Genomic DNA, 20,307 nt, shown 5'->3' with positions numbered 1-20,307 from the left:
ATCACTTTCAGTGACCTTAGCCAAAGTACTTAATCTTTCTGTACCTCAGTTTCTTCCCCTGTGGATAATAGTACCTGCCTTGTTAGGTTCTGCCTTGTAGGATTAACACACATAAAGCACCTACAACAGTGCCTAGGACACAAGTCATATTCATTTCATGTCAGCTACTATCATGATAATTGTTATTTTTGTATTTACTGGGTCCCAGCTTCCCAGGTAGTGCCATGTTTCTTAAAAGTTAACACCTCTATCCTGAATAGATACCATTTCTTCCTAGCATATACATAATACTCTTTAATTCAGGTTTCCCGCCCCCCTTTAAGTGTGCCTAATTACCTCATAGTATGAATTAGTGTGATGTGACATGTTTTATTTTCCTAACATCTAGCTTAAGTGAGAGGATTGGGGCTGTTTTTAGAGAAAGGTTAATAAATTGGGTCAGTGAGCGCTTTGAGGGCTCCTGCCCTCCAAACTGGTATGACACGGTGGAGGTAGAAGATGGATATTTGGAACATGGAATGGATTTTAGGGGGTTGAGGTAAGGTGGCGCGACTGGTGTACCAGGAAGTATGCGAAGTTTTCAAAGACAGATACCGCCTTCTTTAAAATTTTCCCTAAGTCCTAACCTGGCACTTGAAAAGGTGACACTTTTTCTTAGCTTTAGAATGCCGGTTCATTTGCTGTGTTTCAGAAGTTTGGTGATAAAGAAAAGATACACGTTCTACATTATTTATTCAGAAGCAACAGTAATTTTACTGTTTTTTAAAAATTGTGTCTTGGGCTTCCCTGGTGGCGCAGTGGTTGAGAATCCGCCTGCCGATGCGGGGGACACGGGTTCGTGCCCCGGTCCGGGAAGATCCCACGTGCCGCGGAGCGGCTGGGCCCGTGAGCCATGGCCGCTGAGCCTGCGCATCCGGAGCCTGTGCTCCGCAACGGGAGAGGCCACAACAGTGAGAGACCCGCGTACCGCAAAAAAAAAAAAAAAAAAATTGTGTCTTTTACTTAATTCTTATTGATCTGGGGGTTAACACAGTTTTCATTTTGTTTGGTTGACATAACAAAGTGTTATGTCCCTGGTCACAAGTCTAAAGTATGTCTTTCTTTGTAGTGCGACTGTGCTCTGATCGGATCAGCCTCATCAAGGAGTGTATTTGCCAGTCCCCGATGTGCTACAAGCAATCTACCAAACTGCTGGGCCTGGCTGAGCTGCTGAGGGTAGCGGGTAAGTTTTGAATGCTAAACTGCAGAGTACGGATCTGTGTTATTCTCGACATCACCTAGGCAGACATTGGAATATGTGCTTATAGGTGTCAGAGGAGCTGCTTTGGGGCAAGGATTTGTCTTTTCTACAAAGGTTGGCATGTTATAAAACTGTGTACCTATATTGAGCTGCTTCGACCTTCTGTTCTTTAAACGAGGGCAGGCTTATTTGGGGTGCCACGAAGTGGTTTCGAGGTCAGAAACAGAAGTCAGGCTTACCATTTATAACCAGAAAACTGAAAAGTAGGACCAGCCAGCCCTACCAGTTCACCTTCAGTGTTGAAATTTGGTGTGATATTTTTGATCCTGAATAATTTCTGAGAAAAATTTGTGCCTTTACTATTTGGTCAGGTTTTCACATGTGTTACTTCATTTTCTATTAAATGGTGTTGATGATGTATTCTTCCTATTTTACGAGGGAAATTGAAGATCAGAGAAGTTAAGTATCTTGCTCGACAGGGTTAAAGAGCAGACCATGGCCTTCAAGGAAAGTCTTTCTGACTCTGCACTTCATGTTTTGCAGTTTTCTGCTTACCTATCTTTTAATACTTTTCTTTTGTATTTTTGACTTATCCAGCGTGTATCCCACCTGATGGACATCGTCAAGTGGGTCCTCATCTTCTTAAACAGATTTTAACTGTGCAGCTTAAATTTTTCAAATGGATCCAGCACAGTTTTGTGACAGTTACCTTCCCGTTTCAACTAAAAGAGTAAACACGAACCCCCTGCCGACTTGAAACACTAGTTATCTGTACTACACGTGTCTGTCTGTCTGCTAAGTGGTCTTCCTTTGGGACACCATCCGTCTCCCAGCCGTGTGATCCCGGGAGACTTGCCAATCAAGATGCTTTGCCACAGTTGTTGGCCGCAATATTCCATCCACCAGCCAGGTCAGGGATGACCGTGTGACTCAAACAGAACCAATCAAAATCTTTCCTGATGCTTGATATATAAACACAGGAAGACAGAGGCTCTTTCTTCCTTTCCAAATGAGAGTCATAAGGATACAGCCTTGGGGATGCTGGCAGTCATTTATCTGATCAGTTTTCTGAAAATAAATCCATTTGAAAGAAAGAAAGAAAATACCCAAATGATATACTGCATGCCTCTGGATCTAATCCTGCCTAAAGAGACTTCTAACCCCAGAATTGTTTTACTTAAATTGAGATAAATTCCATTTTTAGCTTAAAAAAAAGTAAAGGGGATTTTTTGTTTATTTTGAGCTTTAAAAAATATATATTTAGTATATTTAGTGGACACACTTATTAAAGTTTTAAAATTTTTATGTATAGAACCCTTCTTCTTAAGGCCTATAGTTTTAGTAAATTTTATTGTGTCAGTTGTCCTTTTCTAGCCAATTCAAAAGCATAACACTAGCATCTTCACCTTTGGACTTGCAGCAGCCTTGGAAAGGTGCTGATACTGTGACTGGGGCCAGGCATCCATCGTGAGGCATCTCAGATGGCTGCGGAGAAATTGGGTGTGGAGTCAGAAGACTGGTCCACTCCTGACTGTCCCGTTCATTTGCTGAATGACTCAAGCTTCAGTTTCTGCATCTGGAAAATAGGAATGACACCCCCCTTGCTTCACCTGCCAGACTATAAGAGACCCACATGGGCTAATGCATATAAAAGCACTTTGTAAACTTTGAAGCACTCTGATCATCAGGGAAGAACTTCATAAGGATCCAGTTCATAGAAACTAATGAAGCAGTCAGGGATGCCGTCTGCATTTTCCATGTACCTGCCTACTAGGATTAATTTCCATTTTTGTCTTTGTGACGTTGACATAGAAACGGGAAGATCAGAGACCTTGGCCAACCTGCATTTAGAACGGTGTGAGCCCTCTTCTTCAGTCCCGCAGAGCACATTTATGCGGGCCACATGGTGTTCAGACCTGTTTTCTTCATTGCAGCTATTTTAGTTCTCATGTTTGGAACCGTCTCAACTTGGCCACCTCTATTTCACAAACTTTAATGTGGAATCTGTATTATAACTTCAGTGCAGTGTCATCAAAAAATATGACTAGTATCGACATTTCATTCGATATAGTGTTTTTATTGTGAGCCCCCTGAGTGCACATAATAGCTAATAGGTACCTGTGACTGCTGTGTGCCATTTCCCTTCTGTGTCCTTTTAACGTGCTACCTCTTTTGCTGTGCACAACAGCCTCTTATTAGCCACATTTTACAGATGGGGAAATAGAGGCCTCAGAGAGCTGAAGTAATATCACTTTGTCAGGTACTTTGGATACAGGGTTCTGTTACACACCTGCTGCCCTCTGGGGATTTAGAATCTTAGAGGTCTGCAGAAGCAGTGAATTATGCTGCATCGTGGGGTGTGATGGTAGCCCATGGCTTCTGTAAACAAATGTTATAGAACTTGAAGAAAGGCAATTCTAATATTTTGCTGGGGGTGGAGTGGTATTAAGAAAGGGATCACAGGCAGGTGACATGTATCTGAAGCTTATAGAATGTTATGGTTATTTATTGCTGCTTTACAAACCACCCCCAAACTTAGTAGCTTAAAATAACAACAGTCACGTCTTTTTATCTCTCCCAGTTCTGGTGGTTGACTGGGCAGTTCAGGGTCTTTTATGAAATTGCAGTCAGATATGGCAGCTAGGGATGGGCTCATCTCAAAGCCTGCTTTATTCACATGTCTGGCATCTGGGCTGAGAAGGTTTTTTTAAAAGCTGGGGAACGGAGTAGCCATGGCTTTCTCTTCTCTGTGTGGTTTCTCCTTATGGTGTTCTCAGACCACCCAGATTTCTTACGTGGCTGAGGGATCCCAGAGTCAGCATCCCAACAGAAACCAGCAAAACTTCATGTCATTTGTCTATAATTTAGCTTTGGAATTTGCGTAGCTTCATTTCCATTGTGTCTCGTTCACAGAAGCAGTCACACAGGCCCTCCCTAGTTCAAGGGCAATAGTTAAGTTGACAGGGCCTGGGTCATCTGCTCCTGAGCTGGCTTCCATGGCTGTTGGAAAAGGCCTCCATTGCTCCCTGGCCGGTGGTGCGAGGCCTCAGCTCCTTGCCCCGCGGAGCTCTCCATAGGGCTTCCTGAGTGTCCTTTTAACGTGACAGTGCCTGGGTTTCTCCTAGAGCAGTTGATCTACGAGAGAGCAGGGCGGATTCCATAATGCTTTTTATGACCAGTCTTGGAAGTCACACACTGTCGTTTACAGCATGTTCTGTTTGTTAGAAGTAAATCACTAGTCAGCCCCCACTCAAGGGGAGAAGCATTGAGCTCCATCTTTAGAAGGGAGTATCAAACAATTTGTGGACAAAGTTTAAATTATATTTCATATACTCAAGCCTTTGTCAGGCCACCATTAGTATTTTCTTCAGACTAAACATCTGGATCATTTTCTTTAATAGATTTCTAGTCTGGCTATACTCCTGGCTGCTCTCCCTGAGAATTTTGTTTTGTTTGTAGGATTTTTCTAGGCATCATTCTTTTCAAGCCTATTTTTGCTTATGTTTTTCCTTTTAACCACCAGCTCAGATTGCCTGATATACAGATTAGCTTTATCACAATGAAAGTATAAAATTTAAGTCCGTTTTACTTTGTGCTTAAGTTTTTTCCCCTTTTATTTGTCATTTATGAATTATATTTAGAACATTCAAAGGGTAAAATTTTTTAATAAATAGGAAAAATATTTGAATTCCCTATTGGGAGGAAAACTTTTCCTCTAGCCACTTAGATTGGAATGGCTGGTCTGGGGGTGAATACATACATACATACATACATATATACGTATTATTAGGGTATAGTTGATTTACAGTGTTGTGGTAGTTTCGCGTGAGCAGCAAAGTGATTGAGTTATGCGTGTACATATATTCATTCTTTTTCAGATTCCTTTCTCTTATAGGTTGTCACAGAATATTGAGTAGAGTTCCTTGTGCTATACAGTAGGTCCTTGTTGGTTATCTATCTTATATATAGTGGTGTGTTTGTGTTTATCCCAGGCTTCTGATTTATCCCTCCCTTACCATGTTTCCCCTTTGGTAACCATAAGTTTGTTTTTGATATCTGTAAGTCTGTTTCTGTTTTGTAAATAAGTTCTTTTGTTTCCTTTTTTTAAAAATTAGATTCCACATATGAGTGATATCATATGATATTTGTTTTTCTGTGTCTGACTTCGCTAAGTATGATAATCTCCAGGTCCATCCATGTTGCTGCAAATGGCATTATTTCATTCTTTATTATGGCTGAGTAATATTCCATTGTATATGTGTACCACATCTTCTTTATCCACTCCTCTGCTGATGGACATTTAGGTTGCTTCCATGTCCTGGCTATTGTAAATAGTGCTGCAGTGAACAATGGGGTGCATGTATCCTTTCAGATTAGGGTTTTCTCTGGATATATGCCCAGGAGTGGGATTGCTGGATCATATGGTTTTTTAAGGAACCTCCACACTGTTCTCCGTAGTGGTTGTACCAATTTACTTTCAGTCTGAGGCTGATATTAATCATTGATCACTTAGGAGACTGAGAGAGAATTCCATGATTAATAAATAGATTGGAAGGTCTAAGTGGCCATGATCTTTTCTCCTATAATCTTATAAAAAGCAGTCTAATCTCTGTTTTTTATTTTGGAATTAATTAGAAAGATAGTGTTAAGGAGCTCCTCTATCAATTGATACTGCCCAAATCAGTAAGTCATTTGCGTGTGTTTACAGGTGAAGACCCAGAAGAAAGGCGTGGACAGGTTCTAATCCTTCTAGTAGAGCAAGCACTTCGTTTCCATGACTACAAAGCTGCCAATGTGCATTGTCAGGAGCTGATGGCCACAGGTGAAGTAGATACTAAACACTTTGCTCATGTCCTGTTGACGTGGTGAATAATGGAAGAGGTCTGTTTTGAAATCAGTTAGCCTAATCGGTAAGCCGACCACATTGTGTTTGTAAGCCTTGAGAAATGTTTTGTGAGTACCGATAAGTATGTATTCCACGTGCTTGTATATTAATATACATACTTTGATGGGCTCAAGGGTTATATTTTATCTGAGATATGGTTGCTTTCCATTCCGTATTAAAAACAGGCTCATAATTTTAATAACAATTTTCAAATATTTTAATGCCTTTTTATGTATTCGTCATATAAAAGAAAATTTAAAAAATTTGAAGTATCTATAATTTGTGACTAAATTGTCAGTATTTCTATCCTTTAATTTTTTTTAAGAGATAACATGATGCTTTTCAAATTAATGTTGAGTAATTGGGAAGTAGTTTGCAACCCTAAAATTTTCCATATTGAAATTATAACTCAGGTCTCTGGAGGATAAGCAGGTTATATTGTGGAATAATTTCTCTATTAAAGAATACATTCCCCAGAGGGGTAGGGAGTGATGTTGTCTTATTACAGGCTCTGTGCTAAATGATCTGCTCTTTGTAGCTGTGTCTGACTGTGTGAAAACTCAAGCACAGTCGTTTACCCCTTGTCTGTGCATTCCTAGTGAGTGGTTATAAATGCAGTGCTTCACTTCATGGTAACTCCTGGAGCTGTGCACTGATGATATGTATACTTTCTGTATGTATACTGTTAAAGGAAAAAAATATTCTGACACTTGCTACAAATGGTAAGGAAGACTTTATCCATGAATTTTGTAGTGGGGGAGGGAGAACAGGCTCAACTCCAAATACAGAAAAGGCAGCTGGGAATTTACCACTGAGGAGCAGGTTGAGGGGTCAACAGTGGGTGACAAATGACAGCGAAGAGACATCAAGAGTAGGGGGGTTGGTACTAAACCGACTTAACAGGATTCTTGCCGGTGGCAGGCCCGGGTTATCACATACCAAGGGTGAGAGATTCTCTCTGAACTGACTTGGCAGGATTCTTGATAAAACTGGGTTATACAGGTTCAGCAAGGACTGGGCCAAGGTATAGGCCTCCTTGAGAAGAGGGCTCAGAGAAGCCTCAATAAAGGCCTCTGAGAGTCAAGGAGAGAGTTCAAGGAGAGAGTCTGGCAATACGTCCATGAAAATGTTGAAAACTCTGGGAAGAATCTCAACACTTTATAACCTCAGCGTTAGAAAACTGTTTTCATGAAAGAACTGTGTTCTGTAATATTGACCTAGCGATTTTGCAACATTAAGTTCAGAAAAATTATGGTATTCTGGATAATCATTGTTGTCTTAATTTATTACCGCTTACTTGGAGAGCTTTGTAATAATTTTATTCCTATAAGGATGGTACCTGTAATTTTGACTAATTTTGACTCTGTATGTTTAGAAAAAAGACCTGCTTTCTAACTGGAATGCCTTCAAATAAGAATAAGAGTGCATTTTAAGAATTCACAGTGTAAGCTTGCATAGGATAAAACTCTGCTGGTTTCAGGGGCTGACTGTATTTTTGGCACTGTCCTTGGATCTCTGTCTTTATAAAGTGAATGATTCTGTGTAGCTCTCTATAATAATTTCTCTTTATCTAGGCTTTGCAGTGTATAAATACAGCTTTTAAATACAGGTTGTTTTTAAATAAAGATTGTTCAGTTCTTCTAACAGCCCAGTGAAGGAGGAATTATGATTATTATTGTTTTTTAGTGGTGAAGGATGTGTGATACTTGGAACTTTCTCAGGCTCACACAAGTGCTTGGGCCATACCCTCAAGTCTTTCTGAATTCAGATACCCAGTCTTTTACTCAGCATCAAAGCTCAGTAGGTTATTTGTAGCATTGTGAGGTAATCTAAAATTTAACATAGTTTATCAGAAGAATCTGTCTGGAGCAGCACTGAACTTTCTAGACAATAAACTCACCTAATCTTTCTTGTCTAGTTTCAGGTCCTTATGTGCTTCTGCTTATATAATAATATGCACCTAATGACTGACTTTGCTTTGGTAACATAAGACCTAAGCAGAAAGCCGCTTCTCATGTTAGATTAAAGATTTTTTCCTCTAGTGAAAATCAGTTTGTTTTTTCTGGCCCTTTTTCCAGGTTATTCTAAAAGTTGGGATGTTTGTAGCCAGTTAGGACAATCAGAAGGTTACCAGGACTTGGCCACTCGTCAAGAGCTCGTGGCTTTTGCTTTGACACATTGCCCCCCTGGCAGCATTGAACTTCTTTTGGCTGCCAGCAGCTCTCTGAAGACAGAAGTAAGTGTTCCCCATCAAGTAAGTGCTCCTGAACTGTATGAAGTATATTTTGTTGAGCTGTGGACTTGGGATTTGTGCTCTTTCTTTTCAGCACTATGAAAATTTTAATTTATGGGAAAAAAAATAGTCTGTCACTTATATGAAAAGGGATTTGAAGATATTAGGATATAAATTAGTGTTGTTGGCTTTATTATTTTATTTTTTCAGTAAAGAAGAAAGGGTACAGGTATGAGAAAAAAAGAAAGTATGTTAGGAAATAAATTATTGAATATAATGGGGAAAGTTAGTGCTGTCAAGAATAAAATATATAAGAAGTGGTCCTGTACAATATACTTGAAACCATATGAATTAAAACCAGTGATGGCACCATCCCCTTAGAAGTCCTTTGGAAATGGCAGGATATGGGCTTTGGTTAGAGAGAAGCTGAATTTCCTAAAATCCACGGGCTAAATCTGTGTCAGGGAGGATGGGGCTCTGGTTTGGAAATACAGTACTGTTAAGTACTGTTAAATATGTGAAGAGATTCTGGAAGTCACATTTTCATCTCATGGTCGTTTATTACATTGTATATCAGGTTTTTCACACTTGATTCTGATCCTGAAACTGTGGTTGCATCCTTGTGAAGGTGTTCATGAAGTCCCACAGTAAGCCTGTTACGACAGAGTCGTCATTAGGAAATAGTGTTTTGGGTTTTTTTTCTTCAAAAGAGTACTTTTTAAATTTCAAGCCTACATTGTAAAATGAGGCAAATTTAAAAACAGTTGTTCTTTTTTCAGATTCTTTATCAGAGAGTGAATTTCCAAATCCATCCAGAAGTAGGAGAGAGTATCAGTGTGTCGCCATTGATGAGTAAAGTGCTACAAGAGGTGAGTCAGGGTGAGAGGGAGGAGTTTGAAAGGTGGTTGTGAGAGGAATGAAACAGTCGCCTTACCCTGTGTGTGTGTGTGTGTGTGTGTGTGTGTGTGAGAGAGAGAGAGAGAGAGAGCGAAGACTCTTCTTTTAAACGTTCTTTTTGTGTGAAATATAACATATAGAAAACTACACAAAACAAAGATGTCCAAGTATCATAAAGTATCATAAAGAAAACATCCATGAAACCATCACACAGATGAAGAAGTAGCTCATGACAGACCTTCCACAGGTCCCCTCACGCCCTTCTAACCCTTCTCTCTCCTTCCAGAGATCCTGACTCATCCCAATAACTAGATCCATGTGTGTTTTGTTCTTGTTTTAAAACAACTTTAAAACCTATCACACCCCTCCCAGTGTGATAGTTTAATTTTACCCATTTTTGTACTTTATGGAAATAGTTAGGCTCAACCTGATGTTTGTGAGATCTGTCCATGCTATTATATGTGTTGTAGTTCACTCATTGTTACTGCTGTATAGAAATTTATTACTGTATGCATAGATTCCAGTTTATCCTTTCTAATGTTGACTGACATTGGTTTGTTTTCAGTTCTGGTTACTAAAAATAATACTGCGTCACCCTTCTGTACGTGTTTCTAGTGCACGTGTGCAGACGTTTCTCTCTGGCATGGACCTACCTAGCCCTGGAAGTCTGCGTTGTTAGATAAATGTGTACGTTCAACCTCAGTCGATAATCCCAAATAATTTTCTGAAGGGGTTTTGCCCATTGCGCTCTCAACAGCAATGTCTGGGATTACCATCTGCTCCAATCCAGCACCTTGGCGTAGGTGGTTTTCTAAATTTTACCAATTCTCTTAAGTGTTTAGTGATATCTTTTTGTGATTTTGATTTGTATTTTCCTGACTGCTAATGAGATGGACTTATCTCAGGAGAGGTCCTCTTTAGTGAGGTTCCTATTCAGTTCTCTTGTCCATTTTCTATTGAATTGTAATCGCTTTTCCCTTTCCTCATTGAAATTCTTATGAATAAAATTTGTCTGGACCCATGAAGTATGTATGAGTCTCAGGAGAGTTCATCCTGGGAGAGGAAGGAGGAAGCGTGTACTCACTGAGACCTCCCTCTTGTTGGTCAGCCTTTGCTCCATGGAATTTAACTTTTTATGACTATCTGTAGCAACATAGAATTGGCACTTTTTTAGGTCAAAGACAGTAGCTATTTCTGATATTCTAACTAGATAAATTTAGAGGTGATAATCCTCTTTATAGATTGGTTTCCACAGGATTCCTCTAAATGGTAAGCTTCACTTTCAAAGTGTAAAATGTCATTCATTTTTCTAGTAACTATTTTGGAAGACATCTGTTGTGATAAGTGAGCTACACCGAATCTCCTTTTTTTTGTTTTTATGTGTTTTTTGTTTGTTTGTTTGCCTTATATTTCCATACATTGATTTTATTTTTAATTCTTAAATTTTTTTTGAGATATAGTTGATGTACAATATTATGTAATATAAGGCAAAAAATAGTGATTCACAATTTTTAAAGGTTATACTCTATTTATAGTTATTATTAAATATTGGCTATACTCCCAGTGCTATACAATATATCTTTGTAGCTTATTTATTTTATACCTAATAGTTAGTACCTCTTAATCCATTACCTCTATATTCCCCTCCCCCTGCTCTCTCCTCACTCATAACCACTAGTTTTTTCTCTATGCCTGTGAGTCTGTTTCCTTTTTGTTATATTTATTAGTTCGTTGTATTTTTTAGATTCCACATATAAGTGATATCATGCAGTATTTGTCCTTCTCTGACTTATTTCATTTAGCATAATGCCCTCCAAGTCCATCCATGTTGTTGCAAATGGCAGAATTCCATTCCTTTTTATGACTGAGTAGTATCCAGTGTGTGTGTGTGTGTGTGTGTGTGTGTGTGTGTGTGTACACCACATCTTCTTTATAAATTGGCTGTATTCATCTTGCCGAACTCATCTGTAGTTGTGTACTGTGTAGTTACTTTTAGAACTCTGGTAGAAAGCTTCAAGTGTGGAATCTGTTAATAGAGTTAAGGAATAGTTAGCTTTGCCTACAGTGGAATATGTGCAATTACTTCATTTCCATAATTCTTTCTTTTATACTAAAATTCAGTTTGACAAACATTTATTGAATACACATGTGTATCCCCAGTTCAGTGCTAAGTGATCTCAGGATCTCAAAGAAGTTTGTAATGTGATTTTTGGCCCTTAAGGGTTTTTCTCCTATTCCTCCTGTAGTGGTGACTCCAGGAGAGCACTGACCAATAGGATGTTCTACAGTGAGGGAAATATTCTGTATCTCCACCGTCCAGTGCGGTAGCCACTAGTCACATGTAGCTATTGAGTACGTGGAATAAAGGTAGTGCAACTAAGGAACCAAATTTTAAATTTTGTTTGATTTTATTTAAGTTAATTTTACTAGCCACACAAGGCTACTGGGTACCAGATTGGACATCACAGTTCTAGAAGGTGAGATATTCAGAGGAGGATTGTGTTCTGCAGTCAACACTGCAGATAGCGGACTTTTTTTGGTTACTGTTGTTACACTCTCTTTGAACTGAAGTCATAGCATTTTCCAGGGGCCTGGAGTGGTGTAGGTGTATTTTGTCCTCTGGCGTGTTTTGACTTGTTGTATTGATTAGTTTCTGTTCGGTTTTCTCTTACTGGATAGGAAAGCACATTAAATTCTATGGTGTTTTCTCCATGGGATTCAAAACAGTTCTTATATTGGGGAGTTGGCAAATGTTACTATTTTTCAAGGTCCAATGGAAGACCTGCTTTTCATGAGATCTTTATCCCCATTTTTGTACCTTTTGAACCTCTGATCCTTCCCCACTTGTTCAGCCATATCACCCACTGTCTCCACAGCCTCCTCTCTTTTCAGGCCTTCCAAGCACGTGCTGTGTTCCAGTCACGCTGAAGTTACCCCATTCTCTGAGTAGGCTCTCTCACAGCTTTGGTGTTATTTAGGGTTCTCTTTGCCTGTCCTGCCCTTCTTGTCTTGTGCTCTTGTCATCTTCCTGCCCTCTTGATCCCATCTAAGCTGTCGTTTTCTTTATCAAGCTTTCCTTGAGTCCCCATTGCTCCCTCTGCCATATCCCCCAAGCATCTCACATCATTGTATCAGCACGTGTGTGCCGCGGTTTGGTACACACAGCTGGAAGTATGGCAACTGGAAGTATGTCATTTACCTTTGTACTCTCTCCATAGAGTGCTTGTCACAGAGTGACTGCCTAGTAAATGTCGAATAAAGCTAATTTGGAAACTCCCACTGCAAAAAGATTAGCGTGTGGTAAAAATGAATTAGAAAGTAGATTTTAGCCTAAAAATATAGGGAATTTCCAGTTTAACTCATACGTGTGTGTTCTGGTTGCTATTGAGGTCCTGTTGTATTTCGGCCACTGTAAGGGGAGTATCACTTCTCTGTTTAGTAGAGAATTGCACCATGTTTTTGCTGAGTTCAGCTCCATAAGCTTATTCTGAATCCCCATCGTTCTTTTTAGAATCCATGAAAAGCCTTTTGTGGCTTTTGGGTTTCCTATTTTCTGCTTCTCTGATGAATTAGAAAGCGTCAGCCCGGCCCCTTGGTAGCCTCTTTGGAGTAGAGCCTGCTGTGCCACCAAGAGTGGGAACATACTGCTCCATTAGCATTTCTGCAGTAAACGTAGGAGACCGCCAGCAGTCCTCCACAGGATCCATTTAGCGAGGAAGAGGAATTCTTCCGAAATGATTGTCTGTTTTTGTCTTTTTTTTGTTTTTTGTTTTTTAGCTCCTTAAAAGCTTTCCGGTCTTCCTTTTTCCTCTTCCAACAAGCTGTAATAGATCTAGGTCTCATGAAGTGCTAATCCAAGCCCTCAGTGAACACATGATGATGGCTTTGATTCATGAAGCACATTTCCGAATATTATAGCTAGTATTATTAGATTAAAATGCAGTGCTTAGCCATAAGATGCCGTGTGTTACACATTAACAGTAGATGTAATAACCACATTAAATTGTAACTCAAAAATGAGAGCTGACTGTATATGTAATCTGCTTAATGCCCAAGATTTTCATTACTCAGTTGTGAAAATAATGATTTTTACTTAAGTATCCAAGCAAAGAAAAGATGTTAAGTGCTGTTCTGTTGCATTTGCATTAGTACAGGTGGAGCATACAAGTTCTAAGATATTGGCTGCTTTCCCGGTGAACAAGATATTTGTTTTGAAATAGAACTAAATGCATAATTTGTGAATAACTACCAAATCAAAGATTTCTAGTTTCTTATTAATGTTGGTTGTTATGTTTTTTTTAGACGTAACAGTGTTCCACCACTTAGAGTGTATTAACATTTTGTATAGTTAGTATTAGTCATATCACGTAGCCAAAAGTGTTTTCCCCACATAAATCTAATTAGAGTTGGAAATGGTTAATATACAAGGTTCCCATTAAAAAATCATTTTCACTGTGGGAATTCTTGTTATGAACATTTTAAGTGGCTACAGATTTATACAACTGGACTAATTAATGTTTAGAATTGAGGCATGGGCTAAGCATACAGCTATTTTATAAATGGATTATAATTTATAATTTATAAATGGATTATTGAGAAATACTGAAATAAAAGCAAGCAAATGACAGTTGTATTTCAGTACCACGGATAACCCTTTCTTTTCCCCTTCACCAGCTGATGGACGTTTAAGTTGTTTGCACTCCTTAGCTATCATGAATAATGCTGCTGTGAACATTGGTATACAAGTCTTTGTACGGAAATATGTTTTGATTTCTCATGTAGGTATCTGGGAGTGGATCTGAAGGATTGTATGGTGTATATGTGTTAAATATTGGAAGAAATTGCCCAATTGTTTTCCAAAGTGGCTGCACCAGGAAGTATTAAGGTTCCAGTTTCTTCATATCCTTGCTAACATTCTTGACTGGCTTTCTGCTTAAAACAATCCTTATAGGTGTGTGTGGTATCTCATTATCATTTTGGTATGTGTTTCCAAATAACTAATGATAATGAACATATTTTCATGTGCTTATTGGCCATTTCTATACCTTCTTTGGTCAAATGGCTATAACTATATCCCCCATTTTTTAACTGTGTTATCTGTCATCTCCTTACTAAGTCGTAAGAGTTTTTGCTGTTGTTTTTAAACTCTTGGATACAAGCTGTTGGATGTGTGATTTGAAAATATTTTTCTCTCAGTGTGTGATTTGACTTTTTACTTTAACGGTGACTTTTGACTTTCTTAACGGTGACTTTTGAAGTGCAAAAGCTTTTAATATTGCTGAAGTCCAGTTTATTAACATTTTCTTTTATTGCTTGTGCTTTTGGTGTTGTATCTAAGAAATCTGTGCCTAACTTAAGGTTGTGAAGATTTACTCCTGTGCTTTTTTCCTAAGAGTTTTATAGTTTTAGCTTTTATATTTATTGATAAATAAGTAATAATGAACCACTTTTTGTATGAGATCGAAGTATAGGCTTGAGGAATATCCACATACAGAAAGGTGAATTAGAGCTTTACCTCATATCATAAACAAAAATGGACTTGATAGGATCATATTTGTTTTTTCTTTTATGTGATATCTTGTTCCTTCTTAAAGGATTTTCAATCTTATATTGCACAAAGACACACATTAATATTATGAAGTTTCAAATGATTTCATCTGAAGTGGATTTTTGTTAAAATTATTGCCTCAGTAATTTTCATTTTTCCAGATGTTTTGAAATTTTGGCTTGCAAGCTTGTTTTGAGCCCTCCCATTCAGTTTAATTTTTTTTTTTTTTTGGCCATGCAGTGCGTGTGGCATGTGAGATCTTAGTTCCCTGACCAGAGATCGAACCCGTGTCCCCCCTGCAGTGGAATCATAGAGTCTTAACCACTGGACCGCCAGGGAAGTCCTCATTCAGTTTAATCTTTATTTCCCTAGACCCTCCTTAAGGATTCTGTAGTTTTGTGGTTTCCTCCTATCTAATCCCTTGGTGCTTCAGTCCAGAACCATATCCTAGAGTAGCTTTGCACTTGGGACTCCCTCCCCCTCTACTAGTGAGGATGTGAGAAATACAGACATGGAACCAGTGATGGTTTGGCCCAGTTCCTTTGGGCTCTGATTCTAGTTCTCTGCCTCCATCGGCCCACAGCTTCATGAAGTAAATATAAATACATAACCACAGGCAGTGAGCCTGGATGAAGTTCTCCCTCTTACAGGGAATCCTTTTAATTCCCAGTTTTTCTCTGAGAAGGGGGACCTGGCAGCCATTGCCAGCATCTGAATTTTGAGCCCCCAAACGTTGAACTCTATAAAGTTGAGTGTCTTTTGCCTCTTCTTTCTAGTATTCTCAGTATTTTGGAGCATGGTGAACATATTGCAACATAATTCATGACTCCATCTTGACTGGAATGTGTAATGTTTTCTTTAATTACAAATATAGTACAGGCTTCTATTTTAACAATCCGCTTATAGGGATTGTTAGGAATTCAGATAATAAAGGAGTTCAGATAATCAATATAATCTGGCATACTTTATTTCTTGAAAGGAAAAATAGAAGATATGTGAAACACTTATGAAAAAAATACTGACATTTGTTAATTTTTGGTAAGACGTACATGTATATTTGTGGTAACTTTGGTCTTTCTGATTTTTTTAAAATATAAAAATAATCAATAATACATTGATATGTAAGTTCTCTTTCTTCTCACTCAGTTCTTTCTCTCTCCCCATTCTATGTATCCCACTGCTTAGAGGTAAACATTTTAAAGTTTACATATATCTTTCCAGACTTTTTCTGAGCATAGATAGATTTTCTGTATAGCTCTCCTCTGTCTCCTGGAGGACTATTATTTTATTCTTTAAACTAAAGTGGATTTGTACTGCATATATTATTTTGAAGCTTGCTTTTTTTTCATATAATGATATGTGTCATGGACATCTGCCCTTGTCATTGCATGTAGACCATTTATGTCATGGTGTAACAGTGGTCACTGGATATGTACGTACCATGATTTAGTTATCTTTTCCTTTGCTTTTCAACTTTCGGATTGTGCCCAGTTTTCCTCTATTTTGGACTAAACTGCACTGAGCGTTTTATGTACACATCTTTGCACATTCATGCTAGTATTGCCCTGGGATGAAATGGGAGAAATGGGCTCCTGAGAGAGACAGTTTCCTGTTTCTTGTGGTCTGTCCTCCATAACTTTGTGGAAGTGCTGATTAAAAAATTGATCATGGAAAAAGAAAATAAAAATATACTCCATGTACCTCTATTTTTCCTAACTACAGTTCTCTTAATCTGGATCCAAGAATGCTGGAAGATTCAAAAAGGGTTCAATCCGTAAAGTCCCTGAAATAGTGTGTCAAATTTGTTGTGTTAGTATGTGTCTGTGACTTTGTGTGTTCATGTATGTACACATGCATGTGCATTAGTTTTCTGGTGAAAGCAGTTATAGCTTTCATTAGAAATGTATAGGGGGCTATGACTCCCACAGATGAGAATGTCTAAATTGTAGCCTGGCCTGTTACTTAGCAGATGAACTGAAGCAGAGTCAGACTTTAGAGTGATTCACAACACGGGGTATTTTTCTACTGCTTCTTCTCATAAGTAGTTGCAGAAGTAGTATCACCAGTAGTAAGGGTTGCATTCTTAGTATTTCGAATTCAGGATGAAATTTGCTATAAGTAAGTGTTAGGTGCAGGGGAAGTACTTTGGATTGTTTACAGATATGTTGGAGGAGAGAGGGTAGTGGCTGAGCTCAGTTTGAGCTCTGTTTGTGATCCTAACCTAGGTTATGGGTACCACCAGCTCAGTTCTCAGTTGGCAAACAGGTTTCTCAGAAATTAACCCTCAAATTACCAGATACCAGAGAGAGCAGCTCCTAAATAGATTACTATAGTAATTGATCAACAAGAATTGTTTCTGTAAGCCACGCTTGATGTATGGAACTGTCCTTGTTCTTGTGAACCTGTTTGGTTATGTTGTCTATGTAGGACTTGAAAAATATTATTAGTGCTTAGGAAGTTAACCTTTGAGCTGTGTAACACTGACATTAATGAGATTTCATGTTAAATTTTATGCTGGGAGTTGTTGACTTGGTTTGGGGGATTAATCTGTTTCTGCTGTTATACACTAAATTAATTAGCAGTGTGCAAGTATGAATATAAAAACCGCCAGTAGTAATCATTTCAGGAGTAAGTTTTGCCTAACCGCTTTTTGCTTTTTCCCTGTTACATGGAGTTGAAAGAAAACTGTTTTCCTCGTTAATGCCTCTGGTTACACTGTAATCTTGGTAGACTGCCCCCAAATTAAATGCTTCTTCTGCAGTCTAGATGAGCCTTTTATTTTACTTTCTCTTTTGTAATTCTTATAAGGGAGGAATCTCTCACAGAAAATCCTTTTATCATGTACATTTCTGTGCATTGGAATTTCATTTATCTTCTGAAACAAACTTTTCAGTTTCCATGTTTAAAACTTTCTGTCTTGAGTTAGCCAATCCATATGAAGAGAGTAAATTTTAGGTTTATTTTATGAAATGGAATAATTGTTTTATAGCCTGTATTTTTTGATATTTTTCAATTGATTTGATTTTCCTCTGAACAAAGTTGTATCCTGCTTAAGTGCCATATTTCTTACCATGTTTATATTTTTAGTTCTATACTTGGATTAGTTGATAACATTCAAATCATTCAGTATGCCCTCTCAATTAAGAAGATTCTGAAGATGAACCAGAATTGAAAATGTGACATGAAATCTTATTTGAATAACATTTAGCTACTGTAGGCATACATATTAGGGTTTAGAAAATGTTTCTTCAAACATATAAATAGTACAGTAAGTAAAATCAGACTTCTTATTCATGTCTGCAGATACAAACAATAGATTAGGAATTTTCACATACCCTGAGCATTTAGTAGTGAATAAACATGGTCTCTGCCCTTGAAAAACCTACTGTCTAGGTGAGAAGACAGACAGAAAAATCATAATGTCAGTATATTATGATATGTGCATTAAAAGTATGCATGTAATGCTATGAGTGCAAAGTACACTGTCTTAACAGGATTTTACTGACAGCAAAAATACCACATTTCAAGGAAGATATAGAAAAACTTCACTGCAGCCTTGGAGTAGGAAAAGACTTCTTGCAAAAAATACTAATTATAAAGTTAAAAAACTGATAAATTGGACTAATTTAGAAGTTTAAAAACTTCTTTTAATCGAGACACTGTTAAGGCAATGAAAAAATAATCTGCAGAATAATGGAAGATATTCATAATTCATATATCTAATAAGGGCTATGTATCCAGAATATATAAAAAACTCCTGCAAATGCATAAGAAAGACAACCAACAGAAGAATGGGCAGAAGACTTGAACAGGCACTTCACAAAGGAGGACATTCAGATGGCCAATAAATACAGGAAAAAGTATCCAAGTTCATTAGTCATGGAGAGATGCAAATTAAAACCGTAAAGAAGTCCTATCGTATACTCACTAGAACTGCTAAAATGAAAAAGACATGGGATACCATGTGTTGGCATGGATGTGGTACAACCAGAACTCTTATAATTGCTGGTTAGAGTATGAATTGGTATAATCATTTTAGAAAGTGTTTGGCACTGTTTACTAAGTTTGGACATTTGCACACTCTATAGCAGTTCCACTACTAGGTATATACCCAGAAACGCAAACGTTCACCAAAAGATAATTACTAGCATGTTCAGGGCAGCACTGTTGCTGTTAGGTCCAAATTAGAGAGTACCCAACTGCTCATCAATAGAAGGAAGGATAAATAAGTTCTGATTTATTCACACAAAGCAGTAGTGTTACATTAGCAAAGTGTTACACTAACAATGAGTTGGACAATCTTCAACTACTCACAAGAGTATGAATGTATTTATGTTGCATGAAAGAATTCAGACACGAAAGAGTACATGATTCCATTCATATAAAGTATAAAAATAGGCAGATTTAACTTATGCTGCTGGAAGTCAGGAACGTGTTTATCTTGGCAGTGATGGTGGCTGGAAGTGAGCACAAGAGGGGGTGTATCTGGGTTACTGCTGGTGTGCTGTTTCTTAGCCTCGGTGCTGGTTACATGGGTGTGTTAAAACTTATCAAGCTGTACTCTTAAATGTATGCATTTAAAAATATATCTTATACTTGAATGAAAAGATTTTTAAAGAAAGATCCCTATGCCTGGATTAAGGACAGGAACGGAGAAGACATGCTGGCAGTATTGTCTGTGCATCATGGGATTGTGAATAAATATTGTCTTTTTTCCCTATTCTTTTAAATTTTTCAAACCACCTTTATCAGATCGTGGTAGTTTTATAATGCAGAAGAATAAATTAACTTAAATAAATAGGCTTGCTTGTCTGTAACATATTGCCAGTGGGTGAAACCCCTGCAGGAATCAAGTGGACCACACGTGTGGAGAGCCAGACCTGGTTGAGAAGAGAGGCGACACCGCCGGCCAGTCGTCTATGGGCGGCGTATGCCACTTGATGGGTCTGCAGTTTACTTTTGTCTCAAATGGTATTCCAGTACCCACTCAGCAGTGCTATTGTAAGTTTAGGAATGACCATTGAAGCACCTTGCTCAGTACCTGGCGCATAGTTAACATTTGATAAACGGTAGCCATTATGATTCTCATATATTATAAACAAGAGTCTTAGACGGTACTCTCGGTAAATAATGTGTCTAGATCTCCCTTATTACTTTTTGTGAACCTGGTCCTATGTTCCTGGACAACTTGCATTGCTCGTTTTTACCTTGATTGCATCTAACCCTGTTTAACAGATCGTTTTCTTCCCCCATGTTTTTTTTTTTTCCTCCCAACCTTTCACTAAGACCCAGCTTGATGGCCATCTACTTTCTTTTTTTAGATGTCTGGATTCAGAATCCTTGAATTTCTCTGCTTATCTGACTCACCTCAGGCTCTTTTCACCTTTAGAAGAAATAGAAATAAAAACATTTAAACTTAATATATGCATTCAGATGCAAATATACCTTATGGAAACTTCATCTATTCCCAGCATCACTGCCTTAATTTCTTGGACTAACGCATC

The 20,307-nt window shown here is 38.1% G+C and overlaps 1 protein-coding gene across 1 annotated transcript in view; it reads left to right on the top strand.

Moving 5' to 3' along the window:
* NBAS (NBAS subunit of NRZ tethering complex) overlaps positions 1 to 20,307 on the top strand; it is a 357,350-nt gene that overhangs the window by 188,445 nt on the left and 148,598 nt on the right. Inside the window, exons 32-35 of the mRNA XM_024119119.3 lie at positions 1,109 to 1,222; positions 5,949 to 6,062; positions 8,204 to 8,361; positions 9,138 to 9,227. Of these exons, the coding sequence (XP_023974887.1) occupies positions 1,109 to 1,222; positions 5,949 to 6,062; positions 8,204 to 8,361; positions 9,138 to 9,227 (476 nt within the window). The remainder of the gene's footprint in view (positions 1 to 1,108; positions 1,223 to 5,948; positions 6,063 to 8,203; positions 8,362 to 9,137; positions 9,228 to 20,307) is intronic.

Source organism: Physeter macrocephalus, chromosome 12, assembly GCF_002837175.3.
Source record: "Physeter macrocephalus isolate SW-GA chromosome 12, ASM283717v5, whole genome shotgun sequence".
NCBI lineage: Eukaryota > Metazoa > Chordata > Mammalia > Artiodactyla > Physeteridae > Physeter > Physeter macrocephalus.
The sequence above is the reverse complement of the archived record's forward strand: the minus strand, read 5'-3'. Positions and strand labels throughout refer to the sequence as shown.